Source organism: Sus scrofa, chromosome 8, assembly GCF_054392235.1.
Source record: "Sus scrofa isolate SSC_HxYL_T2T_F1_AM1 chromosome 8, Sscrofa_HxYL_maternal_Yorkshire_Landrace_v2.0, whole genome shotgun sequence".
NCBI lineage: Eukaryota > Metazoa > Chordata > Mammalia > Artiodactyla > Suidae > Sus > Sus scrofa.
The window spans coordinates 95,053,108-95,071,061 of record NC_139390.1 but is presented as its reverse complement, the minus strand read 5'-3'; the positions used below and the strand labels follow the sequence as shown (position 1 = coordinate 95,071,061).

The following is a 17,954-nucleotide window of genomic DNA, read 5'->3' as shown; positions in this document are numbered from 1 at the left end:
ACTTTCATAAAGAATGCAAGAACTTAATGCCTACTGAAATAGAAAACAATGAGGTTGGAGAATTTTCTTTGTATTTTGTGAAGTTTTTCTTAGAAAAATGGAAGACAAAATCAAACAAATATAAGGAATTGATAATCTCACCTTGCTTTCCTTGCGGACAGCTAAAATTAAAATTCTCGTTAAGTCTGTTTTCTCTCAAAAATTTCTCAAAACCCTGCTGTATCTGAGCATCCAGACATTACCCTCCTTATTTGGTAAGCCAAATTCCAGCAGAGCTGTACCTCTATGAGCCTTATAGCTTCACAGGTAACAAGGCAGCCAGTACAGAGGCACTGTGAAGGTCCTCCTCAATCGCTAGAACTGCTGTTCCATCATGTGTCTTCACAGAGAAATTTAAGTCTACCTATGTTGCTTATCCAACAATATTGAAAATGGATTTGGGATTCACTAAGTGCAAGAGCTTTCAGAGTTTCTAAAACAAATAATATCTACTCTGGTTTTTATACACTATCTATCCACCTTGTAATCATCAAAGAAATTTGAACAAGCTTTCATCCTCATTTTGGATAATATGGATATCCATATTATCCATATGGATAATAACTGCTAATTTCCTGCATTAGGAATTACTCACATAAATCTGAGCTTATTATTATTATTTAGTTCACCTTAAATATTACCCAAATAAAAATAGATGGATATATGATTTTATTTACTTATTAATGACTCAGTTTCCTAAGAACTGAAATACAGCAATGAAAGCCATATGTATAAATCCCAGCAATCAGAAATATATATTGAAGACAGTTGTTTTTGAAGAGGATGTTTAGGGGAGTATTAAAAACTGATGCCATGATTTCAATATTTAAGTATTAAGACTAGCAAGTATTTCTTTCTGCACTTCCATAACCCAAGTCTGTCTTTTGTTTTCTAGAATGAGATTATTGGGCCTGGATATATTGAGTTTTCTCCCAGGATCAGGTTCTCCCTGGGTCCTGACTTCTGACTTCTTTGTGCTAAACTGCTAAAATATATGGACACTGGATGGATGTGACACAGTAAGCTAAAGTAAATTGTTCCACTGTTCTTTACACCACATGCCTGGGTTGCCTTTGTCTCTTTACTGGCATTCATTTCCTGTATGCTTTAATTTCAGAGAAGCTATGTAGCAATAAACACTTTTATAAAGCAGAGAGACTCTATCTGAGATCTCGCTCTTGGGAACAAAAATGGTAAGCATTAAAAAAGTATACACTATTGTTATGACAGACATTGTGCAAAGACTTTATATAGATAATGTTATTTAATCCTTATATATGACACAGTTACCATTATTGGCTTTATTTTTCGATGAGCAGCTGAGAATCCAGATATTACTTAACTTGCCTGTGTTCACCAAGGTAAGTGTGAAGATAGAACTGGAGCCAGGTGAGCTGACTCCAGAGTCCACACTTTTACCACTGGTTCATAGGAAACAATGAGGAAGTAGCTCAAAAAATATATTGATGTCATTGGTATACCTAGTTCTTTCAAACTTCTGATGGCTCTTCCTCTCTGCTAAGGATTTCAGGTCATGTCGATTCCACATTCGTCATCCTCCTAGAGTATGGTGGTTGTCCTGCAGACCTTGTATTTTTCAATCCTATGTATATCTACCTAACAATCGGTAGTCATTTAGTTACCATAGAAAAGAAGACTAACTTCAGGACAGAGCCACTCTTTGTGCAATATGTGAAATGCTAGCCAAGAACTGGTCCTAAATTTTCTTTCATGTAGTTTAATGATGCCAGGAAAATACAGTTTTAGAAAAGAAAATGTAGTAATGCATTCGTAGAAATGGCTAATTTTTTTCTCACGATGCAATCACAAGTGTCATTTTGTTTGCTTCTCCCAGTGATTTCCACAAGTTAGAAGAAGAAAGCAGGGCTCTTTATTCACCTACGTGAACTAAAGTTGTAATAAAACTGAGACTCAGAGAGGCTGTTAGGGATGCATCTGGGACTAGATCTCACATTTTAAGGAAAGTATTTTTATTATAACATTCTGCCATTTAGGTGTATACTTATAATGGGGTCTAGTTTCAGGAGACCAGGACAAAAAACTATATATCATTTTAAATAATGAACATGCTTCAATGTTTTTTGAAGCTACAAGAAGCATGAAAATTCATAGAGTTCCATAGAAAGTAAAGGGAGCAATGTCAGCATGAAGCTAGAGGAGAGAAGATAAACGTGTTTTAAGACTTCCCAGTTCAACTTCTATGTGCCTGACATGTTTACCAGAACAGATAGCATTTGAGGTAAGTAAAATTTTTCCATGTTCATTAATTTCACAGAAATTAAGTAGAATACTTTAAAAGGGAGGAGGGGTAAATTAGAATTTAGTAACGCCCCCCTCCCAACCCATGCTCGTTTCTCAGGTAGTTGGTTACTGCTTCACAAACCTGGAAATTCCTTTTCATGTATGATTTGATCATAGCAAGATCCTTCAGATTTATTCTTGCTCTACACTTGAACCAGAGAATTCAAACTACCACAAACTGTTTCCTCCCCCTACACGGGGATACAGGAAAGCAGTTCATGCAATTAAACTCTATTTTCTACAACTCACTAACCTTCCGGCCCCTAGCAGGCAGAAAATCACCTATCCTCACTTTGAACACTGCAGAATGTGAGCGATTTGCCCCCAGGTAAGTTTCCCCTTCTCCATTTCCATCTCCACCTGCAGTGTCTCCATTAAAGCTAAATTCCTCTCAAAGACAGTTTGACTTTGCCAATTAGGCCACTGATTTACATTACCTGCCTTAGACATAAGAATATCTAGTTTCCTCTTTCAGTGCTTCGGATTCTAGGAAGGCATTTCCTCAAAAGCTCAAGCTTGCAAAAGGAACTTCAAGATTTGCAAACTAGCGTTATAACTAACGGCAAAAATAGGCGGACATGGCTAAGTTCATCCATGATGATTTACTCAGGCCCTTTTTTAGCTGTTCCTTCACCCACTCTACTATGGGAGTTTTGTAAACTGCAACCTACTTAATCATTCTTACCTATAATTGCTTTCAAATTTTCTTTAGAACAGTATCTACTTAGGCCCCTAAAACACAAAGTACCCCTTTAAAAAGTTTAATAGAATTGGGAAAAATAAGAAAATAGTAACCTAGACTTGCCAAAATAGTAATATGTTATCATTATCCACCTCATTTCAAATCTATCTCAACCCATCATAGATTTGTAAATGTTTACATAATATCCACTGAAAGTCTGCTACTAGAGCTTTTAATTAGTAACCTCTTCTAGCAATTGGCAGAGCTCTCAAAAAATGCTACCCCTACCTTTCTCTTTTCAAATATAATAACTGGTATGATGGAACCTCAGTCAGCTGAGGGACAAGAATAAAACAGATACAACAATGGCTATGGATCCAGTCCCTCAATGGAATGCCAGACTTACAGAGAACTTTCTAAGGGAGAAGCGCTCTGCTAAAAGTCTTAAAAATCTGACTAATTTCATCCTTCCTCAGCCATTAAAGATAATTTTATCTTTTCACAGGTATTTTACCAATAAGTAAAACTGACACAAACAGGGGTTTAATATTTAGCCCCGAATCACATAACTCAGAAACTGTGACACTAAATTTCAGTTCCAGGTTGTCTGCTTCCAAGCCTGAGCTATAACTATTATGCTAAGATGGTTCAAAAATTCAAAAATTTGTGATATTAAATCTGAACATCACATTGAACAAGATTGTGACAAAAATATTATTTTATTTCTCATGAAAGTTAGTTTTAAACAAATACTGATTGAGCACAAACAACATGCTAGGTGTTATGTATAAGTAGCTACCATTCGTAATTTGTTCTTTAAAAATATTTGGCATTATCCAAAACATTTTACATATATCATCTCTTTTAATATCATTTAATCCTCACAAGACACTTTATGAGACAGGGCATGATTTTCAGATAAGAACACTGAGATGCAGAAAGGTTAAAGGACTTGTCCATAAATTTCACATCTGTTGTGTATGTTAAGGGCAAGATGAATCAAGCACATCATTACCTCTTCAGAACTTGGAAATGTCTAACTCCAGTATTTTTATCTTTCTTCAGAGACTTCGCAGTATAACTATATGTGTATGTTTTTTAGATGAAGTGAGGAATCCAGGATGAGCCTATTTAAATTCAGAAATACATCTACCTAGCACTAGAGATGTGTAATTACTCTTTCCTGCTAACTAACCACTCTCCTCTCTACTGTCAAATATTCACCTCTCTGTTGTTCACTGAACGACTTCAGCCTGAGGATGCAGTTCAGTTTTTCCCGTGTAGCTGTTTCCAAGTAGTTCAAACTTAATCAAATGGGATCATATTGATTCTTAAATCAGTGATTCAGTTAATATCTTTAAGTGATCATTTCCCATCATATTCAAGGGTTTGGTATTTAGACTCTTAAAATAAGGGCTTTGAGTCATAATTGTCTTCATATCATTTACGTAATATTGTGCAGTTCCTCTTTTTTATTTCCTCTTCTAAAGAAAGTTCTAAGATCTGTGCCCACTAAGCAACAACAAAAAAGAACCACTTCTTCATTTGGAGACCATAAAGTAATTGAGAAATGCTACTAATAATCAAATATTGAAAGAAGACTCTTACCATGACCAGTGATGGGATGGATAAAATCCTAACACTGAGAGTGAGAGCCACTAACATTGGATAATGCATGAACACACTATACACACCCAACACAGAAACATCACTCCATGAGGATAAGTGCATTACAATTCAACATGTCATCACTGAGCAAGGATAATTCTAATTCCAAATGAAAATCCATAAAATAATTAGGCTTTCATCCATAAACCTCTCTTATAGGTACAATCCAGTTGCTATATTACTAAAAGATAATTTTTTGTTTGCCTATTTTAAAAGATTAGCCATCGTATCTACTGACCCAGTGCAAAACTGGCATGTAATCTAATATCAGGGATCATTCCAAATCCTTATTCTTTTCTTTATTTAACACAATTTTGGCAAGGAACTGTAAGCACAAAGAACACTATGTGGGAAGCAGTCCCACCAGGAAACAGTCTCAAGAAACTTGGTCTCCAATCACTTTTGTGAGGATTTTTTTTTTTTTAGATTTACACCTATAATACTCACTTATGCCCACAGCTGTAATGAGCTTGATTGCAAGTTCAGGAATTTCACATTGAATAAAAAATGGTTCCAGAATGTAGCGTCCAAATGCCAGAGATATCACAGCAGTGGCTGCAGGGCTAGGAAAAAAGAATTTAGGTTAACCATAGGAAAAAAAAAAAAATAGCATCTTCACTGAACTTTGTCTACCTGGATGTACTGTAAACCAGCAAATGGAACATTTAAAGTCTATAATTTTTAGAACTCCATATTTAATTAGGTTGTCCTAGACATTCCAAGTGAAAGATTGGCTACGGCTCTGGTGGCTAGTTTTTAAACTTCACATCTCCTTGGGAACAAGCATGGGTATGGTTGATTTTGCCATACCCTTCCATATTTGACATTTTATTAAAATTCTAGTATATTACTTGAGATCCTGACAGACCTGAGTCTCACAAGAAATAATCTTCTTTCTCAGCAAGTCAGCAGTTAAATTCCAGCACACTAAGAACATGTTAACAATGCAGTTCTAATGGGTTGGGGCATGGTCAGGAAAAGGAACATAAAACTCAACTTAAGAAGTTAGTATTAATAAGTGGTCATTACATACATATATACTTATATACTCTCTCTCTCTCTCTCTCTCTCTATATATATATATGGTATTAGTCTTATTTTTCCATGCAGACAAAAAAACTTGGAGTCAATAATTATTTTTAATTCCAAAGAAATATTTAGATGCAAAGTATACATTGAAAAATAAAAGTATTCTTATAATTTTATAAATGGAGAAAATTTGCATGAGATAAGAAAATGAAAATAAGTTCAGATATGTAGTAAAATAGGTAAAAACCCCCTTCTATTTTAATTCTTCACCTATTTCTGAGATCATTGTACATGCCTTTTCAGTTTAAATATACCCACACATGAACACGTATTCGTTAGATACACAGGCAAGTCCATGGAATTATCTCATTTCTCATTGCCAGTCCTCCCTTTAGCTTATCTTCCTTCTCGTGGTTACCCAACACCCATGTCCAACTCCTAGACTATCAGAAAACCAACCACCATTATGTGTTTCAACCTTGGCCTTCTATACTACACAGTACCATGGATTTCTTGATTTTTTTTTCTTTTCCTAGAGAACCCCTTCCTTATCCCAACAAGACTATTTCTCTTGGTCTCCATCAATCATAATTTTTTGATGTATGTATTACATTATGTCATCTTGGTGCTTTCAAAACCTGCTCAGGATACAGAAAATGTCTTCAGTTCTGGGCTCCATCTGGTCTAAGCTGTTTTTTCCTCTTCAGTTGGCTTCTTTCCACTAGAAGGATCTGAATCACCTTTGCCCAGAGCTCTTGCAACTCATTGACAGTTTCTCCCAGCTCAGGTCTTAGTTCAGTTTTCTGCTGCTCAAAGGAGCATCTCCAATTCACTGATTGGGTTAGATTCCCAGGGTACTCTCTGTTTCTGAACCCCATGACATTCCTCTCACAGTGCATATCACAGTAGCAACTTCATATTCACTTAATGATTTCTTGATTGATAACTATTTCTCTCACTTAACCATAAGCTCCATGAGCATAAAACTGTGTCCATCTTGATCACTATTTCATCTCCAGTGTTTTGTACAATGTTTTGTCATAGAGTAGAAACCCAGTGAATGGTGACTATATGTTGAATGTGTAAATTCAAATGACCCCTGCAATGCACTGATGTGTGATATTTCTTTCCTTGAAATTGGTGTTTTATAGATTACTTCTGACAAGAGGAACTTACTCTGAAGCACAATAGTAAGTATTTAGGGACGATGGGTGTTTTCTTTTTTTCTTTCTTTTTTCTTTTTCTTTTTTTTTTTTTTTTGTCTTTTTGCCATTTCTTGGGATGCTTCCCGCAGCATATGGAGTTTCCCAGGCTAGGAGTGGAATCGGAGCTGTAGCTGCCAGCCTATACCACAGCCACAGCAACTCGGGATCCAAGCCGCGTTTGCAACCTACACCACAGCTCACGGCAACACCGGATTCTTAACCCACTGAGCAAGGCCAGGGATCAAACCCACAACCTCATGGTTCCTAGTCGGATTTGTTAACCACTGAGCCATGACGGGAACTCTGACCATGGGTGTTTTCAACGGAAGAGAAATATTAAAGTACCAAGGTATCTTGTTACCCCTCAAGTCATTCATTACTTTGCCCATGTGAAAGACCAACTAAGTAATGTGAGTCCAATATTACAAAGAAATATATGAACCCACTAAAAAAGCTTCCAGAATACACCTGGGTAATTTCTTCTGTAAACACATATACACTCTGTGAAGTAGCTCTCTTGTGATTAAAGTAGCATTTGATTATGAACTACTTGAGAATAGGAACCGTAGCTCACTCCACCATAAATCTCTTTAACTTGGTGTAAATCATTCAGTAGCAGTTTGTAGAATGAATGAATAAATGAATGAGCACTGTATTGGTGCTACTATTGCAAAAGGAAGGATAATGGTCATCATAAGACCAAAGTTTGGCTAATTAGCCAATACAATGAGCCAATACATGACTGAAGAGGGACTCAAGTCCAGTTTGAGTCAGGCTCCAAAGCCTGCCCTCCTCACAGGCCAGCACTCTAAATAAGTAGCATATTCATTTGAAAGCTGAGCATGTTGTATTCAGCATATTACAACCTTAATCTTTCAGTCACTTATTCAAAAAGAGTTTAATATTTGACAATCAGGGCACTGAAATAAGTAGTATAAGGGTTACAAAAAGTACTTGAAATCCTTGCAGTTTTAACAGGGAAATGGCACAGATTCCTAAAATATTAAAGTAAGAATATAAGATACCATGTTCAGTGCCAAATGAGAAGCAGAGACTGCATTTTTTCAGAATAATTAAGAGAGGAAAGAAATACTATAAACTAGAGTGAACAGGTAATTAATGGTGGAAAAGATAGAATTTAAATTGACCTTTGAAGAGTAATATTCGGATTATTAGTAAGGAGTGGAAGACACATCCCAAGCAAATCCGAGATTTTAGAAAAGGAACAAAATAGCTCTTTATAATTATCTCATTATAATACGTTTTAAATAATGCACAATTGTTTAAGATGAGAACAGACTTAACAAAGAAGTAAATACTTTTCTAAACTCTTTGCTAAAAAAGAGACTCCTAGGGCTATAAAAACCAAGATTAGTGTTAAGTCAATACTTATTAGCTCTGCATTAGCCACTTAGTCCAAATGACAGGATAAAAGCTCACAGGAGCTCTCAACTGTGTAGGTCTGATAAGTTTACAGTAAGAGCAAGTTTCTCTAGTTACTTTTGTTAAACTCTGTAATCAGAATGTGCTAGGCACATTTCATGGAAGCTGTTTGCCTTAAGGATACGCCAAACTTCTCATGTGACATCATAAGTTTCCCACAAAGTTGGAGGAAATGTGCTATTCAGAGTGACTTAGCATTATTTGGTTTGATTTTAAACCAAGACAATCAGGAAGAGGAACATATTTTTACAACAATAAAATCAAAGCTTTTCGCAACTATAGTTCACTGGTTTGTTTAACGTGAGGATATGAGTCATTTATGACAAGTGAAGTTTTGTTTTTTTCCGTAATATAAAAGTTGGTGACATACTAAGTGGTGAGGAACAGAAGTTTCCTAGTCATGCAACGTGAGTAAACTAAAACAACTTAATAGTGTAATGTACAAGAAGAAAAACCCCAGTTCCTAGCATAACACTTAATTTTGTCTAATTATGATTTATAATCAAACAAAATGTCTGATTTATCAAGGCAGATTTTGATGCTTCACATTCTTTTCAGGTCAACATCTTTCCTGAAAATGTCATAGAGAATAACTGAATACTAACACAGAGTAGATGCTTCAAAAGTTTGGCATAGGTAGCAAACTACTGCCAGTGGCAAAACTGCATGAAATAAAAACCTTGAGAAAGGTATTTCATTACAGATTTTATGTCTGAAAGTAGATGTGCTTACCACATAGTCACATGACATGCATATTTCTAATTACATGAAATAATCAAGGTGATTCAAAACAGCATATAATGAGTAAGTTTATTTTTCCTTAATGCTTTCTATCTAGGTTCTTACCGTATTATGAGCAGTTCTACCCAGACTCGCACAAAAGCTGGTAATGGTCCGAAAACTTCCAGAATATATGTGTAGTGACCACCAGATTTCTTTATGCTTGTTCCCAACTCAGCATAGGACAAGGCTCCTGTGAAATATTTATAATAAAAAGACGCAAAGTTAAAATATTACCAAGTCATCCAGAAGTAGAATGCATTCAACGTTTATGTTGTGTGAAATGCTACTACATCCTTTGGTCTGAATAACATCCTTTTTCAAAATAAATAGCAGTCATCCAATTCCAAAGAGTCTCCAAATTCATCTTGTTAACTTCCTCACATTTGAGATCTAGTTCATTCTACTCAAACAATGTAATTTTACTTAAAATAGCAAAGACAAACTTCTAAAACAATATCATATTATGAAGACTTTTCAATCTCGAACCTGGGAACAAGGGAAAAAGTGAAGACAAATGCCAAAAATACTAACATATTTTTTGAAGAACATAACTTCACATCAAGACAAGGAATTATCCCAAAAGGACTTCATTCTATTAAGATTCCTTTTAATAAATGATATTTCTGGGGTACATCAAAATAAGTAAGATTTATCTGCTTTCCAGAAAAGTATGGACTCAAGGCCTTGTAAGGCTTTACTTCATTTGTGGGATATGTTTTGCTTGTCAACAAAATGAATTTTAACTCAGATATTCTACTTTTAGGAAAGTTTTTCCTGGATGTTTTTGAAGAATATACTCTGGGTGGTTGAAATAACATAAAAACCTCTTTAAAAAGAAGAGCTATAACATTAATGTACATTAGGTAAAATTAACTACAGACCAAATATTAACATTTAGCAATAAAATTCACATGGACTTGAGCAAGTTACATAACCTCCCAAAACCTCAGGTTCATCATCTGTAAAATTAAAGATCATAATTATTACCTCATTAGAGGTTTGTATGTATAAATATGAAAATATGTGCCAAGGACAGTACCTGGGCCTGACACACAGAAAACACCTCATGAAATATAGCAATACGTATTGATGTGAGCAATTATAAAGAAAATGGAAAATATATCTTGATGTTATGTGAAAAGTTCTATCCATACTGCTAAGTACTTAAATGTAAGACCTAATTTCTGCCTTAGCTACTTTGGAGACTAAAAGTGTGGCAAATTATTACTAATCAGTAAAGCTTCAGGTAGAACAGTCCAACATTAATATATTTTGGATATTCCACAAAATCTTACTGTTATTTATCCTATTCTTAAAACTAGTACTGTATCTGAATCACCTGGGAGGACTTTTATTTAAAATAAGAACAAATGCTAAGGCCATATCCCAGAACTACTCTCTAACCAAGAGAGACCAGAGTCTCCAGTAGAGGCATCCAAGTAGGTCCAATATTTTAAAATTTGCACAGCTAATTCTAGAGTAACTAGCCTACAGATTGATATTTGCAGATCACCGATACAGTTTGTCTAGTTTATAACTCATTTTAACAAGTTGCAATTTACTGTATTTGGAAACCAGCTGCCATGTTGGCAGGCTATACAAAAGAGCACCTAATATGAAATGTTACGGGAAAGTGTCCTATGTATCTCAGAACTTATCGCCAGAGAATCAATACCTAGACCTATGTGTGCTTTTCTGAAATTCTAGAATGGTTGTCCCAGGTTTAAATTTAGTTCCTGGAGAAATGAAATTTTCATGTAAAAATCTCAAGCCCCAAATAACCATTTTTACCCATATGAAAAAAGTTCAAAACAGAATGTAAGGATCCATGTATTGACCCTGGCTTTAAAAAATTATAAACCAAATTCTTTACTCTTACTCCCAGAGTTCTAGAGCTTTAAGACCAAGGATTTTTTTTTCCTTCTATTTGCTTTGCTTCCTGTTAAGAAAACACTCCTGTCAAAGGCTCCTGGTGGCTTGAGTGACAAATGCAATACAAATGTAGATTAGTACAGAAGCATACTCCCTGCAATTAGTAATCACAAATTACTAACCCATGTGTAAGTTTAGCTAGTTTCTTTAGCATTTTTTCCCCCTGAACTTCTTGAGGCAAAAGCATATTCTCACAGTTGAAATCAACATTACTTTAATCAGTTTAATGCTGAGAGCCATTCATTTTATTCTATCATAATAACATTTTGTTGGGTACAAAAATGGAATCACATAGTGGGAGTTACCGCACATAGTATGCAAAGTCATGGAAACTGGTGATGGTTTTGCCAACTAGTAATTGATATAGGCTGAATATACCAAGTGTTGTAGAAGATTAAGAAAGCCCCAGGGTACACAAAGTCATTTAAGAAGGTAAACAATTAGGTTTCTCTGTGTCTATAAATATACATGCCACTCCATATGAATACCACAAACTCTTGGCAAACATCTAAAAATAAGTCCTCTGCAGATCTTTCCATGCTAAAAGTTTTGTTTTAACAAATTTTATCTAAAATATATTCTTCCCAATAATGGAAGTTTGAGTTCTTTAGATGAATATTCAAACTAATGCATTAAAACATTACAAGGCCTTAAGAATAAGTGGATTGTTATGTGTAGGACTGAGAGTTTGTACTTAGTAATAGTGTTAGTACCTTTAAAAATAAATCCTTTGGAGCATGATAATGTGAGAAAATAGAAAGTATACATGTATGTGTAACTGGGTCACCATGCTGTACAGTAGAAAAAAAAATTGTATTGGGGAAATAACAATTACAAAAATCTTTTTAATAAATAAAAAGATTTTAAAAAATAATAAGTCCTTTGGGCATCAAAACACAGTATTTGCCAGAGAAGAGCACAAATGTCTTATACACTTTTTCCATAGCATAAGTAAAAATTTCATTCCCTTGACCATCCACCAGTTTTTGCCACCTTTACAACAAACTGAGGTGTCTTTCTAATAATTTGCCCACCTCATTAGGGGTCATTTATTAACTCTTTCCTATTAATCATTAAATCAATAGAAGAGATCTAGATTTTGAAGAAAAATAATAATCATACTTCTACCAGTTCTGTTCAGACTAACTCAGCAGACAGGTGGATAAATTGGCCTCTGGAGACCAAGTGAACTGGCAATGAAGAAAAGAGAGTCTGTGCAAACACAGCAAACCAACAACCAATTCCAATTGTATAATTTTTACTGCAAAAGTTTATAGGTACTGGAGAGAGATAAAAGGTTGAAAGAATAAAAGATGCTCGGACCCTTGCAATTTTCCCACTTATGATAGGGAATGAATTATGTGCCGTCATTTTCACATCAAGGACTTTTTAAAGAATACTAGGAACTAACAAACACATGAAGTTAAAACATTAAAATGGAAAAGATTTCCACCCATTTGTTTTGCCAATAAAAAGTGAGTAAAACTTCTGTTGAACACTCAGTTCCGTGCTAAACAGGCCACACCAGGTTTCACTTCACAGGTGTTTCATTTGGACTGCCAGCTGCCAAGATGTCCCAGACACACTAACTGAGCACAAGTACTACTCGGTACAGAAAGCTCACAGGTATTTTACTGGGTCATCAAAGTTAGCCTTAATGTTCATTGCCACAGAGGAAAGTCAGAAAAATAGTCTGTGTAAAAGCGAACACAGCCTACAAGAAGCAATTTCAAGGAATTCAGGAGTCTGCCAACAGTGGACACTGTGTTTGAATAGTTTGCATACCTCCTCCCCAAATCAGAAAATCTGGAGTGGCCTGTGCCATTCATTCACTCTTCCCTAGAAATGAACCTCTGCTCTCCCGGAGAGGAAACTGCTGCGCTCCCCAGACACACCCCAGGGAAGCAAGCAGCTGCACTCACCAAACAGTGACAGGACCCCGCATACGGTCCAGACGACCAGGGACAAGCCCACGCTGCCTGTGTTCTGGAGCACGCCCTTAGGAGAGATGAAGATCCCTGCTCCGATGATGGTCCCGATGATGATGGAGATTCCTCTCAACAGAGTGATTTTCTTCTTCAGCACAACTTTCTCCTGCCCAGGTGGCTCCCTGCCGCCCAGGGAGGGCAGCCTCCTGTGAACATTCCCCTGCAGGTAACCTCCATTGGAGATGGTGGACACCACAGGCTTTCTGACCATTGTAGTCACCCGCAGGGGAGAAAAGGAAGTAGCAAAAAAGTACAAAATAAATAAATAAATAAAAATAAACCCCCTAAACTTTCAACTTTGGTGCCTGTTGGTGTTTCTTGACCGATGGTTCTCTTCCTCTTTGCTTTCAGATTCCTTCTCAGTTGTTACTGGGCTCACAGGTAAAAATGCTCAGGTATATTTTTGCCTTCAGAAATCTAATTACTCCTGAGAAACACCTGTGTGTTCGGTCATGGTGTTCTGGTTCCTCCACCTCCCCGACTACCTCTGCTGCTGCCTCTGCTGCTGCTGCCGCCCTATCATTACAGACCAGCTCAGCTTCCTCGTGGGCTGGTATTTAAGCTCCTGCCTGTCACACAAACTTACTCCGGCTGGATGATGATGCAAATTCTCCAGGTTTGCATCAGCCACATGAGAAGGCTCCAGCATTACTCAGCTTTTTTTTTTTTTAAAAAAAAAAAAAAAAAAAAAAAAAAAAAAAAAAAAAAAAAAAAAAACCACTAACAGCAAGTTGCTTTCGGAGGACAAAGCACACACTTAAAAGGGATCCTAACCAATTCAGGAGTAGTAAATTCGGAACAGACCTTCTCCTAGTGAGGGACAAAAGCTCTTCACTCGAAAAGAAAATGAAAAATGAAACAGGAAATGATCCCTGCGTCGTTAAGAAGCTTCTTTTTTCTTTACCTTACATAAAAAACAGTTTCCACAAAACTGTTTTGATCACAGAACATTACCCAAAGCTGCACTGTTTATAACCACAAAATTTAGATTTCATCCTGCTTCCTGGTTAATTTTTTTTATTTTGGGTTTCCTAGCAACACAGTCAATCTAATATTTACAAAGCTGGAATGATTCTGTATAGCTGCCGTCTTGCACAGAACAATTGGGAGCTTTAACATTTAAGATAAAAATTATTTCTTACTACCATAATATACCAATACTTAAAATCACCATCTGAGTGTGACTACTATGAAAATTACAGTGACTCCAGAAAATAGTCATTTTCTGATTCTCCTTAGCAGTAGGTGATCTCCTAAACTAAGTAAAAGATATGTACTCTTCATTTTGCATGTTGTTCCATCAAATTATTAAAAAAAAACCCTTCAAATTAAGCAATATTTACAATGACATAAAAACATACACAAAACAAAGGCTTGAAAGGATACACAGACTAAAATTGAGGAAAATATTAACAATATGTAGAATTTCATTCTAGAGTGTGAATTGTTATATTGTGACTTTAAATTTAAAATGAATTAGAGGAGTTCCCGTCGTGGCGGAGTGGTTAACGAATCCGACTAGGAACCATGAGGTTGCGTGTTCGGTCCCTGCCCTTGCTCAGTGGGTTAACGATCCGGCATTGCATTGCCGTGAGCTGTGGTGTAGGTTGCAGACTCGGCTCGGATCCCGTGTGGCTGTGGCTCTGGCGTTGGCCGGTGGCTACAGCTCTGATTCAACCCCTAGCCTGGGAACCTCCATATGCCGTGGGAGCGGCCCAAGAAATAGCAACAACAACAACAAAAGACCAAAAAAAAATAAATAAATAAAAAAATAAAATGAATTAGAAATATAAGCTAAGGTTAAAACATTTAGTTTGAGACAGTAAAAAAGGCAAATTATTTTTCTGTCTTTTAAGGGCTGCACCCAAGGCATATGGAGGTTCCCAGGCTAGGGGTCTAATTGGAGCTACAGCTGCTGGCCTACAGCACAGTCACAGCAATGCTGGATGCCAACCACATCTGCATCCTACACAACAGCTTACAGCAACACCAGATCCTTAACCCACAGGTGAGGCCAGGGAATGAACCTGTATCCTCATGGATGCTAGTCAGATTTGTTTCCACTGAGCCATGATGGGAATTCCCAGAAAGGCAAACACTTTAATGTTTTATTGCCTTTCTTAATCAAATGTCCATAAGACAAATACTAAAAGAAAAAAAATCCTAGATAAAATGTTTGGCAGAGGTGGTTCTGGATTCAATGAGAAGAATTATATGTTATCATTGCCCTAAAGCTACATTTACAAACACTTTTAAATACGCTTCTGAACATCTGAGCAAAAACGACAGAAAACTTGCATGTGGGAAGGGGGGGATGTGGAGGGGAGTCAGAATGATACAAGAAAGAAACAGCCACTAGCTGTTAAATGGACAAGCTCAGACCATTTAATGCTATGTCAGCACCTGAGGAAATTATCCACATCAATACTCTATCATCAAATAACAGAGGCTACCTTATTTCCTTTTTGTATTATCTACCTAAACCCTACATAATTTGCTTTGGGTATACCAAGTAGGGTTTTTAAAAAGCCAAAATAAATACTTTTTCCCAGCTGTATGTCTTTCAAAAAATTTAAATGGGTAGTTTTCCTCGTTCAATTTTGTTGAAACTCCTAAAAAGAAGAAGAAAAAGCTAAGGGAAGATTCTTCTATTTCTCTTCCTCATCCTAGGTGTTCTTCAATCACACAATTATTGTGATTAATACACATAGTGAAGAGAGGAGAGGTCTTTGTTTCCCAAAAAGGGGAACAGATTAGTTCTGGAGAAAAATGAGTTAAAAGTAAAAGACTAGAAATCCCAGCCAACAACTTCCCATCTCCAACTAAAGAGGAGCCACAGTGCAATTTTTAATTTTGAGTTTAATGACTGAACTAATAAATTGAGAATAAAGCTGCACTCAGAAAACCTAGATAGATTCTAAAAGAGGAAAAATGTTGTTTCAATACCAAACATTCTCCTACTTTGCTAAAAGTACTTATGAAGAAAAGTTGCTAAAGTTAGACTATTGGTCAAAAGGATTGTGCTATCATATAAAACAGTCACACACAAAAATTCTACGATGCTGCACACAGTTGCCAAAGATACCAGTATACTTCATCCAATCACCCAGGAATTTGCAGAAAATGCAGAATACAAAGAAAACCTTGAATTACTTTCAGGGTTAACAAATTCTTATAAATCAACAATCCTAAACCTATAAACAAAAAATTGGGATGGTCTTGGAAAAAATGTGTAACAGAAAAATTACTTCCAAATAAATGCATGTATATTCTTCCTCCTACGTTAGGTCTTATTTTAAGTATTGCTGTCATATTGGGAACCTATTCTAGTGCTATTTACACATATAAATTTAGTGCATAAGGAATGGCCCTGTTCCCTAAAAGCATTGCATGGAAGAAACACATGTGATATATTGTAGTAGCTTCCCTTTTCTGGTAATAATTTCTATCCCATGATTATAAATATGGGCATATAATGAATGATCTGACCATAAATAATTATCTCCCCAGCTGCCCAGTTGCAGGCTATAGGAATGAGGCCTGAGCTGGGATATTTCTAAAAGAATTACATTTCTTTTTTCTTATCTGTTGCAAGTTCTAAAGATGTGACCTGAGAACAACTGATGGCCATGTCCCCTGCCATGTTGAGAAAATTCTCATGAAATAAAATAAGCAAAGAATATATTTATAAAGTTCCAGCATCAACAAGCCCTGTTCTAGTTCCTACGGAAGGAATCCAGATAGGTTCTGTGTACTGAAGATCTTTCAATTCCATAAACTACTAGTATCCTTGCTAGGAATATTACCTCATGCCACACGCAAAAAGAAATTATACATGGATGGTAGAGTTAAATGTAAATAGCATGTCATTAAAGTTGTAAACTAGACTAGACTGAAATGACATGATATACTACAGCCATTAGACAGACACATGTGGTTATCAGCACTTGAAATGTGGCTAGTCCAAATTGTGATGTGCTACATGTGTAAAATAGCTTCTGGCATTTGAAATCTTTTTTTTTTTTTTACTTTTTTTTTTCCGTCTTTTTTTTTTTCCCATTTCTTGGGCCGCTCCCACGGCATATTGAGGTTCCCAGGCTAGGGGTCTAATCGGAGCTGTAGCTGCCAGCCTATATCAGAGCCACAGCAACACAGGATCCGAGCCACGTCTGCAACCTACACCACAACTCAAGGCAACACCGAATCGGTAACCCACTGAGAAATGGCAGGGATTGAATCTGCAATCTCATGGTTCCTAGTCAGATTCGTTAACCACTGCGCCATGACAGGAACTCCTGAAATCCTATTTTTTAAAAAGAACAAAAAATAAATTTCCTTAATAATTTCGTCATTCACATTAATTTCTCCAGTTTCATTATATTTTTGATGTTGTGACTTAAAAATTAAAATTATATGTGTAGTTCAAATTTGTGGCCCATTTTATTTATTTATTTATTTTTGCTTTTTAGGGCCGCACCTGTGGCATATGGAATTTCCCAGGCCAGGAGTTGAATCGGAGCTGTAACAGCTAGAACTCCTTACATTCTGTTGCTGGGAGTATAAACATCCATTATGCCAGCTTGTTGTATCTACTAGAGTTAAACACATGCATACTCTTTGACCAATAAATCCCACTCCTAAGAAAATGCTTGCCCAATAAAAATGCAGGACATCCATGGACAAAAGACATGGGTGAGAATATTTATGGTAGATTTATAATGGCCAGTACAGAAACTAATGCAAGTGAGTACATAAATGGTAGAATGGATTGATGTATCACTGTATTTATTCTATGAAATACTATAAGACAATAAAAAGCAGAATGAACAATATAACTATGTACAATATGGATGATTCTCACAT

The 17,954-nt window shown here is 36.2% G+C and overlaps 1 protein-coding gene across 9 annotated transcripts in view; it reads right to left on the bottom strand.

Moving 5' to 3' along the window:
• SLC7A11 (solute carrier family 7 member 11) overlaps nt 1–17,954 on the bottom strand; it is a 376,273-nt gene that overhangs the window by 68,976 nt on the left and 289,343 nt on the right. For 5 of the 9 annotated variants that reach the window (XM_084972872.1, XM_084972876.1, XM_084972875.1 and 2 more), the window contains 3 exons: nt 13,026–13,294; nt 9,235–9,361; nt 5,159–5,274 (listed from right to left, as the gene is read on the bottom strand). Coding sequence is in view for 3 of the 9 variants with exons in the window: in XM_084972870.1 (XP_084828996.1) it covers nt 5,159–5,274; nt 9,235–9,361; nt 13,026–13,294; nt 13,678–13,724 (559 nt within the window). In the remaining 6 variants the exon portion in view is untranslated. Of the gene's footprint in view, nt 1–5,158; nt 5,275–9,234; nt 9,362–13,025; nt 13,623–13,677; nt 13,794–13,895; nt 14,085–17,954 lie in introns of those variants that run through there. The other 4 variants (XM_084972870.1, XM_084972877.1, XM_084972873.1 and 1 more) reach the window with 3 other exon arrangements.